Source organism: Oenanthe melanoleuca, chromosome 5 (genome assembly GCF_029582105.1).
Source record: "Oenanthe melanoleuca isolate GR-GAL-2019-014 chromosome 5, OMel1.0, whole genome shotgun sequence".
Taxonomy (NCBI): Eukaryota; Metazoa; Chordata; class Aves; order Passeriformes; family Muscicapidae; genus Oenanthe; species Oenanthe melanoleuca.
Window position 1 is genome coordinate 12,435,440 of NC_079339.1, and position 21,566 is coordinate 12,457,005.

At 37.1% G+C, this 21,566-nt stretch overlaps 1 protein-coding gene across 1 annotated transcript in view; it reads left to right on the forward strand.

Annotated features, from left to right (window-relative positions):
* INSC (INSC spindle orientation adaptor protein) overlaps positions 1 to 21,566 on the forward strand; it is an 82,332-nt gene that overhangs the window by 50,705 nt on the left and 10,061 nt on the right. Inside the window, exons 7-8 of the mRNA XM_056493004.1 lie at positions 15,103 to 15,274; positions 17,464 to 17,642. Coding sequence (XP_056348979.1) covers positions 15,103 to 15,274; positions 17,464 to 17,642 — 351 coding nt within the window. The remainder of the gene's footprint in view (positions 1 to 15,102; positions 15,275 to 17,463; positions 17,643 to 21,566) is intronic.

The following is a 21,566-nucleotide window of genomic DNA, read 5'->3' on the forward strand; positions in this document are numbered from 1 at the left end:
GGAACATCCACTGACATAATTTACCTGGACTTCTGTAAGGCTTTTGACATGATGTCCTCATACTGAGAATCCTGTCACACTGGACATGTGTGTATTTCCTTTATACTTCATATATAACTGACAGTTAACCTTATTTTGCTGTCACCCCTTTTTATTTGAAACTAACTGTTAGTTTCAAGCTCAAGAAAATAATATTGAAGGAAGATATCAAAGAGTACTGGTCCAAATATGGACTCCTGAGGGTTCCTACTCATCACTGCTCTCCATCTGGACACTGAGGAGTCAACTACTACTTTCTGGTTGTGGCAATCCAGCCAGTGCATCATCCAACAAACAGTCCATGTCTAATCCCAAGCCAGCTAGTTGTTTCTTTCTAGCTTCTGTTGTGTCTCCATAATGACACATTTGTGTGTTTCTGCCAGAGTCCAAATATCTTCTTGTCTGTCTTTGTTTAAAAATGGGTTTAGCTGGATTGCAAAAAATGGGCTTTTCTGGCACAAACACTTCAGAAAATTGGATTTGGAAGAGAGGCCAAAGTGTTCTCTTGCATACATCCCATGAAGACTTGTTGACACTCAACAGGGGATCTATAACATCTGTCACTGATGAAGTTGACTTTTTCTATTCAATGTGCCATGAAGTTCTGTGATATCATTACTAGAGTGGTATCTGACAGTAAAGTAGAAACTGTCTTATTAGTTTTACTTATCCCTGCACTGCTGCTCTTAGTTACAACAGAGAGGTCAATACACTAGCTAAAGGTGCTCCTTCTGCGCCTCCAGCAATGCAGGAATGTCCAGGCTCCAGGGCACAGGTCTTACCTGTTGCCTCCAGACCTGCACCACAGACCTATTTAGCTACTGGTGCCAGAGATTTAGCTGGCTTTGAAAAACTGTGGGTAAGATTAAGATTCAGTTCACTTGCTGTTTGCTTTTGTTGATTTCCCTTCTTTTTTGTGTAGTCTTGTTCTCTCTTGCTGCTCTGTCTTCAGGCCTTAGAAAGGTCTAGACTGCCAGATTCATGCTTGCATGTTCTTTTATTGCCCATCTCTGTGAGGATAATGTAACCAATACTGGGCAGAGTCTCTCAAGCTTCTGCTTGCAATAAAGCCTGTGTCAGAATGTAGCAGATTTTCAAGGAAGTATTTTGGTTCTCTGCTAGAAAAGGCTGAGATCCTTTCAAAGGCCACTGACTCTAGACATTTCTGTACTTATCAGTGTCAGTGTCTATGAATGTTGGAAGGAGTGAAAGACCAAGTTACAAAAGTAGACTTCATCAACACTGAGCCACTGCTTCCCCCATCTTCAGCAACTTGAAACAGTTGTGGTTATATCAGCTCTGCCAAATGAGCAGGATAACAAATCATTCCAGGATGGAAGGCTGGCATGAAAAATCTCCTTCTAGCAGTATTTTGCCTGGATGGATTTTGCATGTTTTCTGTAAGCTCTCAAAGTACTCCATTAGGTAATATTTTTTATTTAATTGTAGAGATTATTGACTTTATTAAAATAATGTATACATTTAAGTATTTTTATTAATGAATATAATTTCAGTTGCTATTACTTAGTTATTAAGTTAGTTATGTATTTGGGGCCTGGGAAAAGGAAATAAAGTAAAATACAAGAGCAGGGATAATGTGAAAAGGACCAAAGGTGATTTAATTGTCTGCCCAGGATTTTAAAAAGTGATTCATAACATTAAATTTCAGTCTTTTTAGATTATAGCTTGAATCACCAAAATGGTGTCCATCAAGTTGTATGGATATCCAGGCACCATCAAATGTCAATTAATTCTACTTCATAAAACAAGTACTTAATTGCTATTAATTTAAAAACTGGCTGATAATGTATTTTCAGTGTTATTGCCATCCTTGGGATGTGCACACAGTTTAAGAGCACTGAGGTTTTAAGGTATCTGTGGGTCTGTGGTAAAATTTTACCCTTGTGCTAGTTAAGCTGTCATCAAAGTATTTTAGATGGAGACAGAGCAATAGAATAATTTGGGCTGGAAGACACTTTTAAAGGTCATCTAATCCAGGCTCTCTTCAATGAGATTAAAAAAGATAGGGCAAAATAGAGGGCTAAACTGATTATCAGTCAGCATAGAGGAAGAGATCCACACATGGGGCAAAAAGGCTCATTCAAGCACAAAATCAGGAAAGAATCTGAGTACCTTTGCATTAGAACTTTTCAGCTGTAGAGATCTAGGAAGAATTAAATCATCCTCTTATTTCTGTGCTAAAATGATTATCACATGGTGTTTCAGGGTCCAAGTGATAATTCTTTATGTATGGTCTGAAAACTTCACGAGAGGGAAGCACAGATTAAAAATCAGTTTTGGAAGGCTGTTTGCTCCCTCAGTAAATGCACATTATGCTATGCAATAGTGGCACCCAGTGGAGGCTGGAATTACAGCAAGGTTTATGCTGCTCCTGGGTATGGTCTGCCCAAATATATCCTGTGTTTAGGAAGGCAGTAGAGGATTCAGGAAGACGGGTTTATGAGGACCAAAAGCATCCTCCTAAACCAAGGCAAGCCCTGTCAAACAGGCTTTTAATCTGAAAAGTTTAGGTTCTCTTATCTGTTCACAACAACCTGGATGGTATGAGATGGTATATCCTACAGGATAGACTCTCTGCCTTAACTATATCAATTTAAAAAAAGATCCTTAAGCAACATTTAATGCTAGAGCATCCTTGGGAGAGTGGGGAAAAATGTCTTCTGTTCCTGCTGCCCTGAGAGTACTGCCTGGATAGTGACAGTGTCAGCCTGAAAAGCTCAGAGAGAATGTTAGGACCAGGATGTGTGCATAGGGGACAGGGGGATCAGAAGGAAAGCATGGTTCCTTTTTCAGTTTCAGTCTGAAAAGCCTGTAAGGTGCATGAGAGAGAAGCTGAGAACAGGACGAATGCCAGGAGTGTCAGGTAGGAAAGGAATTATCAAGGGAAAATGTCTTCAAGTTTTAAATTGAGGTAATGCTAACAGCATCACCACTAAAAGTAAATGGACACTGATACTAACCTGTAAGCAGAACTCCCCTCAGTGTGGAGTCCCCAGTATGTTACAAAATCAATGGACTGTCAGATTTCTGTAAAAATGTATTATTTACTACAGGGTGGTCAACATGCTGCTCCATGGGGAATGAGGCTACCTGCACTTGTCATCTTCTGGTTATTGCTTTCTCAGGCATCATGTATTGCAAAGGGTTGTGATGAACTGGGATTTGGGAATAACTGACATGTAGTGCTAAAGAGAATGGAGTGAATTAGAATAATGTTCCTGCACACAAGGTGCTGCAGATTTGAGCTGAGATTTCTGTTCCTGTTATATGTAGGTCTACTCATAAGACCACAAAAATGTGATGAATGAGAATGATGATCTGAGTTCCGAGAAAATGCCCATCCTTAACTACTTTAGCACTCTCTGCCCTCTGCATTTATTTTAGCATTTCATTATAAGTACCAGATACTTTGGCATTTTGTCCATGATGGAATCATTCTAGGTCTGCAAAGAGTGGCTGGATGCAGGAAAACACCTCCCAGGACTTTCTGTTGATCTGGTTATTATTCAGTCTGAGAAACACTCAATTTCTGGAGAAATGAAAGTCCATTTGAAGGATAACAAGCAGTATTATTGTAAAGGCTTATATCCACATCCTATTTGACCGTTGGTAATTAAGTTTTTATCTTTGTTTCTTATCATAGCACAGGGTATGAGAGGGAAATGAAGTCACTCAGGAGTAGGAATCTCCCCCAGATGTGTAATGTGAACCTCACGGCTGATCCAAACATGATATTTTGCTACTGTCTAGACTGAGGAAGCAATTATAACCAAAGAGAAAGCAAAAGAGTTGTTAGAATAGGTTTGCAATTTAATTTTGAGCAAGATACTTGATTTGTTCTGAGAAAAGTAATTAGAAGGCATAAAGCACTTTTTAGTGACTAAAGATTGCTCCTGTCTCATACTGTATCCTGGAAGAAGAACTGGGTTACAAGTCACAGGATCTCACCTAGGAAATATTCATGGATGAAGACACATGACTGACTTCCTGCTCCTTTTAGCTAAATTTATTTATGCATTTAAAGGCTGTGACAAATTGCTTTTCTCCTCACTCAGAAAAGGATTTTTGATCATTTATGCCCCAGGGAACTGTCGGTGTTTGTATTTTCCAGCCCATGGATTTCTGTGTGGCTCTATCAGATGAGGCTGATATATCCTGCACCTTTATTTTACCAGCTTTGCCAGTGTATTAACGATATTGATGTTACTCTGAATAAAAATTCTGTGTTTGCTGCTCTTCTTTGCTTCATCTTCCCTTCAAGCTCCTTTACTTGCATCTAATTTCTGGCACATTTCTCTGCTGAAAGAATTTGTCTTGTATTAACCAGTAAAAATGAAGCACTTGCCACAAAATGTATGAAGAAGGTAAGGCACTTGGGACCTGGGGCATTGAAGAAGACATTAGGACAGAGAAGTCCAATTAATCAGATCATGACTTCCAGCCCAAAAAAAGGACAGGTAATTGAGACATACTCATGTAATTACAATTGATTTTTCTTACAGGAAAAAAAAAAAAACAAACCCAAAAGACAAAGAATGACAATTGCTGAAAGTGGTAACAGCAAAGGAAGTGATTTTAAGTCAAGATGACACTGGTGTTCTTTTCCTTCTTTTTCTCTCTTGGTTTTTAAAGAAGCTATGAGTGCTGACTTCTGATCCTTTTAGACCTTATAAGAAGAGTAAGCTTATAGCAATAAGTAGTATTTTATAGTTCAAGTTATGGGAAAATAACAGAGAGATAGGAAAGGATATAACAATTAAAGATCTTTTTAGTAACATGGATTGAGATTTATAACTGAATTAAGAGATCAGCTAAAACTCATTAGAAGCTGACTGGTTAGAATGTTGGAGTTGTTTTTTTCCTTTAAGAATGGTTTGTGGCCAGCTATGCTGAACAAAAATATTTCCTTAAATATTACCTTTGGAATAGGTACTTGCATTTACTTTGGCCATTCATCTTTGTAGTGGCTCCTGTATTTTACTTCTGGTTAAAGTTGCTCTTCCCTAAAACATCTAAGGATCTAAGCTATAAGTGTCAATGAAAGGCCAGCCAACATCTCTGTTGCTGCTGGGCAACTTGTTCATGGTGGTTGGCAATGGAGATGACAGATCTGTCCTGCAGGTTTTGTGCATTAGGAGTGGGAAGCATCAGCTTTCTGCCATGGCAAGGACCATCTAGAAGGTGGTTTGGATCTACTTGGCTTTAGAAAGATCTTTGCTCAGTGATGGGACTAATGGATCTCCAGAGTTCATGGTGAATCTATGCTGTTGGCAATATGGAAGTTATTTTGATGGGAAGCAATATGGAAATAAATGCCATTGTTATTGCTTCAAAAACTGGCAATTCTATAAATACTTTGAAAGCAAAAGCCCACGTGTTCAGTGAAACAGCTGCTGATTAGGTTTTGATGCAGAACTTTAGAGCAGATGTTGTGAACAGAACACGTAAATGCCTAGGCAGTCTGAGAGTATTCACACCTGTAAAGACCTATAGTGACTTTTGGGGCATGGGATGTGGAACAGTTCTTAGCTTAACTAGGTCTAGGTGCAAGGAGTCATATTGATGGCCCCTAATTTCACTGAAGAATGCTAAACCTTCTGTTTGTCATATCATTAATGCCTCAATTGCAAAGCACTTTTCACACATTTTGGGTGAAACCAAGCCTGAGACATGCTCTTGATTTATGGAATGGGAGAGAGCCAGCAGTTCTTAGCACTCAAGAGACTCACTTCAAGACAGTTTTGAATGATCTTTACTAGAGACTCTCCTCCTCTTATGTAGAGAGGGAAAGAAAACATGTAAGAGAGATTGGCCTGAATTTTTTGTTTGGAGGCTACTAATCTAATTATAAGCAACATGGAGGATATTTAAAAAGTCATTTGCACTGATCATTCTGTTTTCTCCTCAATGATCCTTGTTGGCTTTGAATTTGGTCTAATTTGTTGATGTTGAATCTTGTTTTATATAGTTTACTTTCCTCATCAGACATCAGTCGAAGTAAATTTCAGAAAATATGCTAAATTCATCTTTGGTAAAAATAGTGGGAGAGACATAGCACAGACTTGGCAGTGTCTTTTCCCCAGCAGTTGTTGTCATTGCTTTCAGTGGCACTTCAGGCTTGTTACACTTTGCCCAGGGTTAGAAGGATATGACCAGGACTCTGTCTGCTGCCCAGTGAAGCTGGACATATTTGTACTCTGAGATGGGATGCTAATATAAATAGAATGTCCACTGTTATTTCTTCCTTTTGTTCCTTTTTTCAGCTTATTCTAGATTAGATTGCCTAGCAAATGACATTGATTTTTTTTGTTACTGCTTTTGGGAATGGTGAGTGCACAGAAGGCAAGGTCAGGAGAAAATCTAGTAAACCATAGTTTCATTCTAGGCATTGTCCTTCAAAACAGCATTTTATTTCTTCTGGATGCCTTGAATTTGAGTTGTCTATAAAAGTCTGGTACATTTTGATTTTAAGTTACATTCTTTGGCCTCAAGGATTCAGTAGCTCTGGTTTCAGAGTGGTGTGTATATACCTCAGAATCCTAGCTGTCACACTTTTCTAGTATCACTTCTAGATGTCCAATTATGTTGTCTTTGATTCCTTCTGAAACAGAACAGATCCTAATCCTGGGAGCTCTCCTGGATCCAGGAGATACCATTCTGTGGAGACCTGCAGTGGCTCTTCCTCTGTTCTTTATGGACTGGCTGATGACAGAATGCAGCTTGGTCATGTGAAATTTCTACTCCAGACTTGGGCTTTGCTTTTGCATTCAGTTGGTTTGGAGCATGGAATGAGAGTTTTTACTACTTATGAGAAGTGAGCCTTGATTGTTATTGGGGAACACTAATATTTAGTACTTTGTAGTTGTTACATTCTTTCTGTCATAAACCCTTGCGTTTTTCTAAGAATGAGAAAACTGGTGTATGGATTATTGACAATATTAGAAAAACAGGCAGTGACTGGATAACAGTATCAGGGATTTTCCTAAACAACATAATTGTTTCCCCAGATCTGTGCAGCTAAAATAATGCAAATTGTGGTTTTATCTTTGCCATAGCATAACACTCCCACATCGATCTACCAAAGTACCTGGAGATGATCCTGGGCTATTGAAGCAGGAATCTGCTCTCTAGGCAAATTCAATTTCAGTCAGTTCTGACCTGTTTTTCTGATGTGAGATCAACTTATGAAAATAAGCAGACTTGAAAATATGATTCCAAATGCAACTTTCAAATTGTAAGTTCCCCTCTATCAAAGTGCTGTATAGTACTTATCCTTGGATTTTTATATGTTGGAAGAACAATCTATTGAAAGTGTAAAAAGATTTGTGGTTTTGTTCCTCCTAGTTGAAATGCTAGCTTAACTTTAAATATATATATTTATTATCCTTCATAAGAGTGGTTCTTTATGTTGAGACCTGTTAAGGCAGCAAAGAATATTGAGTAGAAGAAAAATCAAAATTCAGCTTGTAAAAATATTCAATTTTCTCTGTCTGTAGGATTGTCCTTATTCCTTCTGATAGAGAATCAATGTAGCAACTGTATTTGACCATGGAGCAGCACTGGAAGGTGCTAATGGAGAGAAAAACATCTGAGATCACTTTACCTGATGACTCCTAGTAGACCTCTGACTGCTCATAAAGATTGTATGTGAACAGCTGATCTTAAACTTGAACTTCTCAGGCTTAAAGCAATTCTGAAATTATTTTATTGCCACTGCAGTCATAGACATAAATCAGTGTTTGTAGGAGACCCAAGGAGATTTACCCAACTGTCAGGAGAGGAATCTTACGATCAAATAACTTGGGCCTGCTGTAGCCAATAAAGTTCTATCAATTTTCACCAGATGAAAACGGCCCCTTTTTCACTTTCTTAAAAATTTTTTGTTTAAATAAGGGTAGCAATTTCCTCTGTTGTTATTACAACATGAATAGACTCTTATTGAGTTGCTCACTAAAAGTTTTATAGCTAAAGTACTGTGAGTGTTTTCATTATAAATGGGTATCATAAAACTCTATAACTTGCTTGTAAAAATTCTCTGCCAATAAAAATCTGGCACATCCAAGTTTGGTTCTGGAGCTAATTTATTTAAAATAATTTATTAAAATAATTGAACAGCCATTGTGAAGTAATGAATGTAGCAAACAATTCTATTAACGCCTGGTGCCTCATAGTGCTGCTCTTAAAAGAAACAAAAATTTTGGGAAGAGAAATATGAGTAAAGCACCAAGTCAGTTTTGGCAACAATGTGAATTTAGACATAAAAACCTGTTTTTTTTTTTTTTTGGACCAAGTTCCTGTGTATCTTTAATACATTATATTATAGAAATATTCTACTATTATAGTGCATTTGATTAGTGTACATATGATTCAAATATTCCAGAAGCCTTGTATTTTAGTGAGTGGATGTTTTTTAGGCTAAACTGACTGACACAATTGAAATGAGAAATGTTTGCAGGAAATTTTTTTGCATATGGATCTTTTTCTTAAATATGTTTGTAAAAATCTCATATTTAAAATAAGAGATAAATAAAGAACAACATCCTATGCATGTCCATTGCTCACTTTCTCTACCTCTGTAATGTAACTCTGATTTCTTCCATTGTCATAATTTGAGAATAGAGTGGGATTGTATTTGTGTGCAAGTCATGGTATAATGATATACACCTGGTCAAGAATTTTAATTCAATGAGAGAAGTTGTATTTGACATTATAGCAATAATAACAACAAGGATTATTAAACTTATTAATTAAATCTGCAACACAATTAAGGTTTCAAATTTTTGACTTGAAAAAGATCCATAATTCTAGCAGGAAGGTTATCAGATACTTTTCCTGAGAGAGGAAAGATACTATGAAGAGTTAGATTAGGTGATAATGAGAGGCTGTGACCTCCATGCTGCTCTTTTTGGATAGAGACCCTTTCTCATTATCCTAATAGAATAAAAGGGTCCTCTAAAAATGTGGTGTGCATGAGATTTTTTTTTTTTTTTTATTCTCATGAAGAGCTACACTATGAGACACTTGAAAATAGAAACCACGGTGTCACACCTAAACCTAAACAATACAAAGTAATCAAATATGTTGAAAGAGTGTCCTTGTTTTTTAAATACCAGGCACCAGGTGTTGGAGAATATACCCTCACACCATGAAGTGTCTGTGACATTATTTATTTAAAAGTAGATGACTGGAGCATGGTTTTTTTCAGGGAGAACATCTCATTTTCTGGAGTGCCCTGTTACACATAACCTGGAGCCCCTGTTTGTTTATTGGAGTAGTTGAGGAGGGTGTTTTTCCTTTTCTCAGACTATGATCCCCCAGGGTAAATAAAAATGAGGGCTATGTGAAAATGACTAATGTATGGTCTTTCCTTAATTCAGACTTCAGGTCTCAGTATCTTGTTCAGCATTCTTGTACACCACTTGACAGTTCCTCTCATCTTTTTGACAAGTCATTTTTTGGGCCTGTGTGCCTTCATTTTAATGGATTTCAGACCCCAAAATATAATGTATAAAGCCTTATCCATTATTTAAAAGAAACAAGCATGTACTTTCTCGAATTTGTAATGCAGATGCAGATACCAAGAAAACCCTACAAATAGGAATAGATTCTTGCAGCTTAAAAACAAGCTGGTGTATCCAGCCCCCAAAAATCTAGGGCACAAGAACTTGAGAAACATTTGGTGTCATGTGCCACATAACTTCAAGAATTTAATCTTTATCATATGTGAGCATAAATAGTTCTTCTTTATTCTTACAGGGTTCTGACCCTACAGGTAACATAGTCATTACTGAGATTGTTTGACAGACTAGGAGAAAGAAAATATAACAAATGTCGAGTACAAGGGTTATTGCAAATTATTTTTTTTTCTCACAAACTACTGTATTCATTTGTGACCTGTTGTTTTCCCTCTGTTTTATCAATGCATCTCAATTCTGTGAACACCTACCTGCACCACAGATGACTTCTACACGACTTCTAGTGTAGTCCTTTGCAGTCTCTTCTCCTGCCCTTTGTAGCCACTCAGTGTTTATCCTGTGGAAATGGAGGGATATTCACATTGGAGGAGTAGATCAGGAAAGCTGAGTTTATCCTTGAATGTTTCACTTATGTTTGTGGAGAGTAATTTGAAGCAATGTAAGCTGTGATTTATGGGAGTGAGAATATGTGAATATTGCTAGGCTAATAGCAGTGCAGTGCCTGGTTTCTTTTATCAATCACAAAAATACTTTAAAAGACTGTCTTACCCTTCATATCAGTCCTCAATTCTGGGGGAGTTCAAAACCAGCTATTCTCTTATCCTTGAAGCAAAGACAAGAGAGAAGTCTGGATATATTGTCCAAGCTTTCTGTAAAATGACTTATTCTCCATTATCTCTTTGACAATCACTTGTACTTTTTATCTGCAACAAGCTTAGAGCATCTCTGAGTGCCAAGGAACATGAATTCTGAGGTGCAGGGCTGCTTCCTCTTGGTTTCTCAGGGAGAATAGGTTTGAATAGGAATCTTTCGACTCCTAGACAGTCGAGAGTAAGGAACTTATTTTATCTTGCTCTCCACTTTTTGTCTCCCTGCAACATTGATGTAAGGCTGCTACAGAGGCACTGAAACATTTAATGTATCCTTCAAACGGATACAGCTGAATTCTTTTCTCTAATAACAATATTCCTAGATGGGTAAATGTCAGAAAGAAAAATACCTCTTCATCAGCTTGACTACATCTGAAGGAAGGAAGTTTTAAAGGGAAGCTGTAGTCAAAGTTGCTGCAAACTGAAGCACAGCTCACTGCCAGTTTAGATACAAAGCTGAAGTTATTGACAGAAGTTTCAAAAGTACTGAGTTGTGAGCTGTCCAACCTCTATTCAGCCCCACACTACTCTGTGGTATGCACAACAGAGCTTATAAGTTAGGTGCCATGGCCACTGTTGTACAGCATTAATCATAAAAATCATTGCAGTTTTGTTCACTGGTCATTGCTGCTGCCATGGAATTTTTGCAGTAGTTTGGATTACTTGGGATTATATTTGGGGGTGTTTTAATTGTGTCACTTTGTTGCTATACCATCTCATTCAATTTCATTACTCAGTAACAAGTCATCAAAATTACAGTATATGGGTTTTGCTGGATGAATATGATAATCCCCCCTGCCTGCCTTCTTTCTCAGTTGCTCTCTTCCTCATCCTATAAATTTTGATGTGTTTGGGTTTTTATTCACCTTTACATATTTGGTTTGCCCTGCTAATGTTCATGTCTTCACCTACATAGTTAACCTGTCCTAGCTTCAGGTAGGAGGTGCTATTACACAGCATGGGTGAAAGGATAGAAGATTCACAGCTCTGATCTATCAGTTATTGACTGTTGGGTGCAGCCTCTGCTTTTGAAATCCTTCTCTAGGAAAGCTTAGATTGTTTAAGGGGTGATCCTCTTTGTGATATTGTTTCCACATTTGTTGTCCTACTTCTGGATCTCAACATTTACATTTTATTTTTCTGTAAAACTGCTTTGAAATCTTCTGGTTCTTACCAGAAGCACCCAGATTTAGGTTGATAGTGTTATCCATGAATTTGACAGTGGGAAATCAGCTGACAGAAGCTATAAGACTTTCCACTTTCACTAAATGACTCTGGAGATCAATTTAGAGAAGGCAAAAAATGTTTTGACTAAAGTTTTACCAACATGTAGGTATCATCTGAGCATTAAGTGAGCAAACAGGAATGCTGGGGAAAGTCATGCTATGAGAAAAGGCCTTCAGCAGCATTTTATACAAATGAACATAGACATTACTAAAAGGAAGACAATGGGGCTTGGCTCCCAGAGTGACATTGAAAAACTGCCTTAAACCCCCTTGTGGAAAACAGAGTTAAGATTGCTCTTGTGTTGCAATTCAAATCATGAAATCATTAATGCAATTCATCCCAAGCTCTGGTTTGGTATCTTTAACAGATGCTTGGTTTTATTTAATATTTTTAAGAGGAAGGACAGGTATACTGAAGAAAGAAGACTGTTGCCCCAGAACTCATTCATTTCTGTTGTAGAAAAAAGAAATAATTTCCTTTCAGAAGACTTGATCTATGCAGTAACATGGTCACACATTTATTTTGTCACTTGGATTAAGTTTCTACAACAGGCCTATGCTCATAAGGATGTAAGTTCCTGGCATTTTTCCAGTTATCAATACTGAAATATTAGTGATCAAGCGTTTACTGAACGCCATTCCTCAAATGCAGGGGCTCCACAGCATCTTGTTGCATTCATGGAATTCATTTGTTTGCATTATCTGGCTAACTGGTTCTTTTGTATTGCCAAGGTGATGAACAGATTTGACATTTAGCTGATTACTTCACCAAAATTAAACAGAAAACAGGGCAGCCATCCAAAGTTCCTTTCAGTGTGAAACCTAATTATAAAAATGCTTTGAGCAGCAATTTCTTTTTGGATGTTAAAGTGCTTTTATTAGATTGTTCCCCTGTCATTTTAAAATTTATTGCTAGACACTTATAAATGGGGTTGCCTGCTGAAGTAGAATTATTTTATTTTCTATATTTAAGATGGGAGGAAAAAGTGTATGGAGCAAATTTTAGGCTGAATTTGTTAGTATTTTACATGTTTCTGAAAAGGAAGGAGAATAACTAGTGCTGGCTTTCATAGACCCAAAATATATAATTTATCTTTGTGTTGAATAAAATTGTATCTGCTTTTTTTATTCACAGTTCAGCAACTCCCAATTTCCAAAAACTATTACTTAGCAAATAATGAAATGAAATATGTGATTTAAAATTTGAGTACAGCCCTGTATTGTTAGCAGCTTCTATTAATAATGTAGATTTACACAATTACTGGTGATAGAAATATCTAACCATGTGCTTGTACCTGTCTTTCATAAGCCATTACCTGTTCTCAAATGGCATAAAAGTACTCTTAGCTCATTTGTCAAGGTCATCGAATATCAGTTGGCCAAGTGAATTTTAACCAGTAAATTTAGAGCTGAAGACTGAAGCAGATCTTAGAAGTCTCTTATGAAGTATTTTTTTGAGTGTCTTGGAATATGTTTAACTTTTTACATTGCCTGTTGTTATTAATATCCTTTGGACCCCAGACAAGGTGTGATCTGGGAAGATTTCAAGGTGACAAAATTGTGGGGTTTTGCATATGATATTGTCTAGCACACTTTGGGCACTAAATCATCTTGTGAGGACATAGATTAATTCTTGACACTGAGATCTATTAATATACCTTGAAGCCCAGTGAATTATGTGAATCTGCTGTTTCAGGCTGTAGAATTCTGCCATAACTAGGAGGAAATATTTTGCTGTAGGTAGATTAATGTTGAAAGCTTGTCAAGAAAAAGTTTAACATTGAAAATTTATTCTTTCTCTTCTTGCCAGTACTAGAGCTTCTACAATAAATACCATTTGTGATCTGAGGAAAAATAGAGATATAATTTCTTTTATATTTATCTGTGTTATTAGAGTTTCAATGATATAGTCTATTCCCTATTAAAAACTGCATCCCAGTGAATAATCTTACAGAGGGTAATTTTTATTCCTATCTCAAAGAGCTTTTCACATAAAATACAGTAACTGTCAGTGCTTATCAAATAATTTAATTCATGTCCATTGCAGGATCAGTAATTAAGATAATTCAACATTCTGTGTTAATAAATAACAAAAATGAGAGTAAGAGATTTGCTAAATATCCTTTTTGAAGATAATGGATAGGGCTTAACATGGATGTTGTGAGGAGGCTTTGAGTTAACAGAGAACACAGTCTGAGCAGCAGAGCTAAGAGCAGGTGTACAAAGCAAATGTAAACTTGTTTTAGTGCTGAAGTTTATTTCAGTACTAAGCCCTCTTAATTCCTCTTTGTAGCTCTTAAGTGTCCAGAGCTGGGGGTGTTTACCCTGGAGAAAAGGAGGCTCAGGGGGGACCTTATCACTCTCTGTAATTCAGTGAAAAGAGGGTGGAGCAAGGTGGGAGTTGGTCACTTCTCCCAGGCAGCAAGCGACAGGACGAGAGGAAATGGCCTCAAGCTGCCCCAGGGAAGGGTCAGGCTGGACATCAGGAAAATTTCTTCATGAAAAGGATTGTCAAGCTATAGAATGTACTGCCCAAGAGAGGTGGTACCCCCACCCTGATGGGCACAGCACTGGTGTTCAGTCATAGGCTGGACTCAGTGATCTTGGAGGGCTTTTGCATCCTCCATGATCCTCTATTCTAACTACTTGCTTGCCAATGTGATAAATTGTTCAGGGCTATGTCAGATGGGGAGAAACACATGGCTGTTAATTTGAAAGTTCACAGATTATGCCCCTGTGCACAGAGAACACCCCCTTGCTGTGTTTTGTTGCTAACAGTGATCCCAGTGGATGTGCCCTGTTGCTTTCTCTGTGCCAGTGGGTCTCCTATAACTTAAACCAATATGTGTGTATATGATCTATCTGTCTGAACTGTGTAAGAACACTTCAAGTGTTCACATAAAGTAGTTTCTCATTTTTCTGTTTCCCTTTGAAGTGAGCAAGGGATGTAAGAACCTGGCTTTAGTATAAGTGCTGTGCAAACTCCTCAGGAACAGCTTGGTCAGGGTCATCTTAACAGTATTCTTTTAGATCCTGTGTTGACTTTGTCACAATTTCAGGGAAAAGTGGCAAAAAGACCCCCAATCTATTTAGACCTTAGTGTACACTCAGGTTTGAGTCTTGTAGTAGAACTCAAATGAGGCATAGTAGCCATTAACATTTGTTTATCAGAGCTTATTTTTGAATTCATGTTTAACTTTAGATGTCTGTCAGAAAATACTTCCTTGGACCAAAACTGATTTTACAGAAACATTAAGGGAGAAGGAATTGCAAGACTTTTGGCAGGACAACAAACTCTTATATTTGCTGAACTGAAACTTCCTGTGACACAAAGGCCACCGAGTTTAAGTTATTTTTGAAAATAAATTGAGTAGTTTAGTCACCGCCAAGAAAAGACAAATGGAAAGCTGTCTTTGGTTGCAAAAGTGCTTCCTACAGTATTTCTAACTCCTACCTATTATTCCTCTGTAGGTTGATGGGATACTGTGCCTGGCTGACATCCTCACTGATACCAGCCATTCTGAGGCTACTCACGCAGAAGCAGCAGCAGTAATTGCCCAGATCACATCTCCACATCTCACCTTCACTCAGCATCTCAGCAGCTTTCTGGAAAATATGGAAGAAATTGTGACAGCACTTGTCAGTAAGTTTTCTACAGGACTCCTGAGTCCAGTTAAAATAGCAGGTTAAATTATTTCTTTCATTATAAAAATTCCTTATATAATGTTTGCCATACTTCCCTTAACAGATAAAAAACAATTTAAAATTCCGAACCAGAGAATTCTGCAGTTACATAATATTTTTTACTCCAGGCCACATGTGAATAGAATTTATGCATATTTGTAAAAATAATATCTGTGTGAAAATTACCTTAAGAGCCACAGGAAAAACTCAGCAAAGCATCTTGTCTGAGTTTTGTCTGTAAAAAAAGGAATATTGAGAGCTACAAACCTTAATGCCTTTTGTATTTTCCAAACTTTCTAGAACTCAAGCTCACCACTACATCTGCATTTGTATGATAATTCAGAGGAAAAGTAGTGTCATATAATCTATGGGCATTGTTACAAGAAAATAAAAGGTCTTTTTTGTCTAGGCCCCTGATCCATGGTAAAATGAGACAAAGGTAACAGCAAGGCTTTCCTTAACCTGGGTCAGTGAGGATACTTTAGAAAAACAGTATGACATTTCTCATTGCTTTCTAAAGAGAGGAATATCTTATTTCTTGCTTATTTCCTTCCCTTCAAATACCAGAGGCTTTCATTCAAGCATTCTTTTCTCTCTAGTCTAGAAATTCAGTTTCCCAGAGCTCCACATCAGAATGTGCTGTTTGGGTTTTCTAGTTTGATTTCTCATGTATAATAGATTAGTACATTTGGAATTTTTTCTAGTGAACCAAGTGGTTACAGTTAAACTGCAGCACTTCAATTTGAATGCATGCTTTTGTGTATATGTGTTTTTAATTTTTATTTTTATTTATTTAAAGAAGAAAAAAGAGTAGTACAAGTGCTTGAGGATTGAGGTGGCTGGGTATTATCTGAGATGTATTTAGGCATACTTCAATAGGCCCAAACAGAAATAGTGATGCAGAAATCAAGGGAACAATTTATTCCTGATGTCCAGCATCAAATGGAGAAGCTTGTGCCCTGACACTACCCTGAATCCAGCAGGTGGAATTAACCTGTGCTGAGCTTGGTTCTGTTGTAGCTAGCAGCATCTGACCTGATTTGTTTCAGATGATTTTCTGGGATATTTTAGTGTACTGCAGTCAAGGGCCAATCTGAGCAGCCTATCCAGAAGGCATTAGCAGCTGGTGGATCATTTCCTCAGTTGTTGCTGTTTAAGTTCCACAGGAATTTTAGTGGTATATATTCTGCCCAAGAAATGTACATGTTAAAAATAGAATGTGCATAACTTTGCTAGAGCTGTTTCAGTAATCACACACCACTTTCCTTGTAATATTTATAACACAGTAATTGAATTACTGTAATATGTTTAATTTTTAAACCATGCAGAAATCCCATTACCAGGTGATTCACATCTTAGTTAAAGTACATATGTACAAGGGATTAAAAGGTAGCTGTCTCTTCAGCACTTCTTATTGAAGTTGAAAAATATGCAGGAGGATTTCTGATGACAGAGAATTAGATTTAGAGATAAGCAGCATATATATGTACCTTGTTCTAAAGAAGAGGATGAAATTATTCTCATATGGGTCATTTACTGTTAGCTTTCTGCCTCCTGTATTTAATTTAATTTAGTTATATCAAGCTTTATTTTGAACAACATGCAGTGAAATATTCCCAGTGGAATTGTATACTAGGTAGAGCATATCGTTCATCAGAGGTTGTAGTGAGGTGGGTGTTGGTCTCTTCCAAGTAATAGGTGATAGAACAGGAGTAAATGGCCTCAGGTTGTGCCAGGGCCAGGGGAGTTTTAGATTGGATATTAGGAAAAATTACTTAATGGAAAGGGTTGTTAAGTGCTGGAAAGCTCTGCCCAGGGAAGTGGTTGAGTTGCCATCCCTGGAGGTATTTAAAAGCTGTGTTGATGTGGCACTGGGGCACGTGGTTTGGTGGTGGACTTGGCAGTGATGGGTTTGGTTGGAGCTGGTGATCTTAAAAGTCTTTTGCACCCTAAACCACTCTATGATATTACATAATTGACAAAATTAAGTTTATATTTTTTGTTTCCTTTTTTTGTCTCCATGTTAATGAACTTGATATTGGCTAATAAGATCACTGTTCCAAGTTGCATATTCTTTAAATTTAAATATTCCTTTAAATGCTGCAATGAAGGAATGACTTTTATTCAGCTTATTTTCTGCATTCCTAGAACTGTGCCAAGAAGCCTCATCAGGTGAAGTTTTCTTGCTGGCTTCAGCAGCTCTTGCCAATATTACTTTCTTTGATACCATGGCTTGTGAAATATTGCTCCAGTTAAATGCAATGAAGATTCTCCTAGCAGCATGCTCAGACAGACACATAGTGGATACTCCATATTCCCGGGATCAGGTGAGGAATTTCTGTGCAAGCCATTGTCACATTTGTGTAAAAGCCAGATGATTTCAGCACTGGGTCCATTTTGACATAGCCAAACCTAAGTTTCTTTCATGTATTCCTTTCTTGGTTCTTTTCATTATATGCCTCTTTCTTTATCTGCTTCAGTTCCTTTTTTTTTTTTTTTTTTTTTTTTTTTTTTTTTTTTTTTTTTTTGTGTGTGTGTGTTTAATGAGCATCATAAAATATGACAGTTTTAATTTTGATTTTCAAAAAAAAGAAGTTGCAGTTCCTATGCAGTTCCTACCAGTTCCTATGTAATTCTACTATTTAAGGAAGTAGAATTTATTGTAGTGGAATCTCTGTCTTTGGAGGGATTCAAAACTCAACCGCACAGAGCTTTGAGGCAAAGATATGTATGGAGCCCAAATATACAGTTGTCAGTTCAAAGATGAATTAGCTCCAAAAGCTGAATAAGGATCTGATCCCCAGCCCATTGACGTCGGTGGGCTTTGGACCAAGTCCTGTCTGCCTGGTGGATAGTGTGCAAATTTTTATTGGCAAGTACTGCCAATGTTCTTTTGCCTTTCCTTCTCACCATTTTTTATTTATTTTTTATTTATTTTATTTTAGTACAGGGACACAGAATACTAAAGGCCTATTCTAATGCACAGATGAATTATAGTAGACTTGGGATCCTCACTACCACAGAAGGCTTTTTTCACCCTTAATCAGGAGCCATGCCTTGGAGATTAAGGCCCTGTGGACCCTAGAAACTGATTATTGGTGTTCTAGATGGGTGACTAGTACTATTTTATATTATATTAATAGAACTCACTAGTTTTTCAGGTCAGGACTGTGTATAAAAAAAAATTAAGCCGTAATTACTGTAGTGCTCTTTGGGCAAACTCAGAGATATCAGCTGTGGTGTTGACATGGCTGTATTCTATTTTCATATGTACAATCCTTCACATTCTTTTTTTTTCATTCCTTCTATATGCTCTCATAGTTTTGATTTCCTTATTTCTTTATGCCCTCCTCTGAATTCTGCTGTCAGCTGTGAGTTTGCAGTTTGCTCTGTGGGTAGCACAGCAAGCCCCTTCTTCTTTTGAGGAAGGTAGATATTGAAAGTGCATATGACTTTTTTAGGTGGCAGGCTAGTTCCAGGACTTTTGCTGCTTGCAGATTCATCTCACTAGCTAGATGAACAGCAAACTGAATGGCTTCCTTCCAAGAACTGAGGAGATTTCATCCCCCATAACCCCTTACCTTCCTTCCCAGAATGAGAAATGGGAGCAGAAAGGGTGATGTTCTCTGTGATGGGCTGCAGTCAGCTTCTGATCTGACTCCTTGGTCCTGCAGCAATGGGAACTGTCAAATCCTACATTGGGGTCTTTTACTGAGCACTCAATGTCCAGGTGGAATCTGAGTGCTGCTCATCTTGTCTTTAAGAACTGCCAGTCAAGCAGTTTTGGTAATGTGAAAGCCTTGGGAGAAGTCTTCCTTCAAATTCCTGAACAAGTGTGTGTTTGACTAAATTGCTCCCCTTGTTTCAGTCTTGAATTTGGGGGTGGAGATGGTGTCTGCCAATTATAGCAGTCTCATGGAGTATTTTGCCTTTTAATTTGCTCTGTGCCAAGTTGCAATGAGGAAAATACACTCAGCTGAAAAGAAAAACAGCACAAAAATACTGTATTTTATAATGGTATCATAAATTACCATTTTGGCTTTTGACAGGAAATAATTTTAGGTAAGTAATGTAGTCAATATATTTTCCCAGTATATAAAATATTATGTCCCAGGCAGTAGAAATTTGCCTAGGGAGAGGTACATTAAAGGTGAGTAGGTTTGAAAATTTTTTTATTTGAGATTTTTTTTGGATTATGCAACAAATGTGAAATGTATTTTCATGGACTGATGTCCATTCTGAATGACCAAGTCATCTTGGCCAATGAAAAATGTGATTTAGAATTGAGTTATAATAAAGGTTGAAACAATGAAACAAAATAAGATTCATAACTGATACAAAATATGGTCTGAATATTATAAATTGTATAAAAGAGCCCCTCAAATGCTCTGTTTTTCATACAAAACTTTAAGTAACACAATGGTAGTTATTAAGTAGTTACAGAAAACTACTTAATATTTCTAAATATATTAGAAAAATCACTTTAGCATTAATGCTGATTTCAGAAAATTCTATTTTGGTAGCCTGAAGTGTGCTTTACTGTAAGCCAAAACTGGGAGGAAGACAGCTGAAATGCAGGGAAGGAACAGTGAACATTGTTTTCCTTTGTGCCATTTTATCTCATCTTAAATTCACACTTTTATACAGGACACTGAATTATTATTTGTTCTTTTGTACAGGACATGGAATTATTATTAGTTATCATCCTCTGGGATGGTACAAATAAATAACATTCTGCCCAGGAGTTGGATATTGGATAGATTGTTTCCTGGCTGCAACAAATATTTTACTGCTCAAACACCTTTAAAATTGTTCTTCCTTTTGACTTCTGTAAGGTTTTTTTTGTCCAAATGATATAAAACCTTTCCTGTCTTTGCTATCCAAAAACTAACCTCTTTCTTCTTTCATTTTCCAGGCAGTGTTAGATTAGGTCAGGAAGGAAATCTAGAACTGAGGTCTGGATTTACTGATAAACAGGACTATTGTTTCTCATTTTATAGAAGCATATGACTGCTTCTATAGCCAGCAACATGATACTGAGATTCCTTAGTTTTGTAACAAAATATTTTATAAGAACAGTCATAAAGCAATAATTTCTAGATTCTGAGTTCTTAGTTTTGGGTCAAAATGGATATGAATGTCCCACATTTTGTTTCTTTCTGCAGATAGTTGTTTTCTGTACTTCAAAAAAGCATCAACATATCCTTTCAGAAAGGTCCATTCCTGAATTCAACAGTGTAGTATATGCAGTCTTAATGAAGTTCAAGATCTGTCAGAAGAACCCCTTATCATTCAGGGTCTTCTTGACTTTAGCCATCATTTTAAACCCTACATGGAAAAACATGAAATATGTATGCTTGGGCACAGTATGTTTATGTATAATAAAATTTTTCTCTCTGCATTCCCACTTGTCTCTTCAGTGTTGCTAGTATTCTCACCTTACCTGTGAAGTTGTGGAGGTATAGCCTAACACCTTCTGATCTTCTCTTATTTAGGCAGACAAAGAATTAATGTGCAGTGAAGACATCCATTTTAAAGTGGCTATTCCTAGGTCTAAAATCAGTGAATTATGTGTCAGAACAGTTTAAGGTGGAGAAAGGCTCTTAAGCTGGAAGGAAAAATTGGAAATGGTTGTTATTTTTTTTTTTCTTTTTGATTAATTCTTTCCTGTTTTCTTAGTGTTTGGGAGATGCTGGTGGTTTTGACACTGAGATCTTCAGTCTCATTTAAGATTTTAAATCCTTAATACCATTCTTCCCCTAGGTTTGACATTCCTGACTCTGCTCTTCACCTTTTTTTTCAGCAGGCATTTGTGTTTGTTTTTACTGTCCTTCCTCACTTTTTTGCCCTCTTAATTGAAGATTGTATTGTCAAAAGGAGATTAGAGACCAATGCTATTTTAATATAAAGAAGTTTGATTTTTAAATATAGCTGAACCTCCAGTGAAAGACTTTGAGTGTAATGCTTTTAGTGAGTATCAACAATTCTTTTAGATTTCTTTTGAAAATCCCTGCCTGTATGAAAAAACTTGCAGTACTACTTCTCCATCTGAGTTTCTTGAATACTGGGGAGTTAATTAACAAGGGGAGTTTATGTGTGGACAAGGTCATAAAAGAGTATCTGCACTGTTTTCTTGACAAGTCTGTTAATATCCAGCTCTGACATTAGTACCATGATCACTAGATATGTGCTTGGAATTCCCTTTCCTTTGAGAGGCCTGACTGTGCACTGTGTATATCAACCACAGTGTA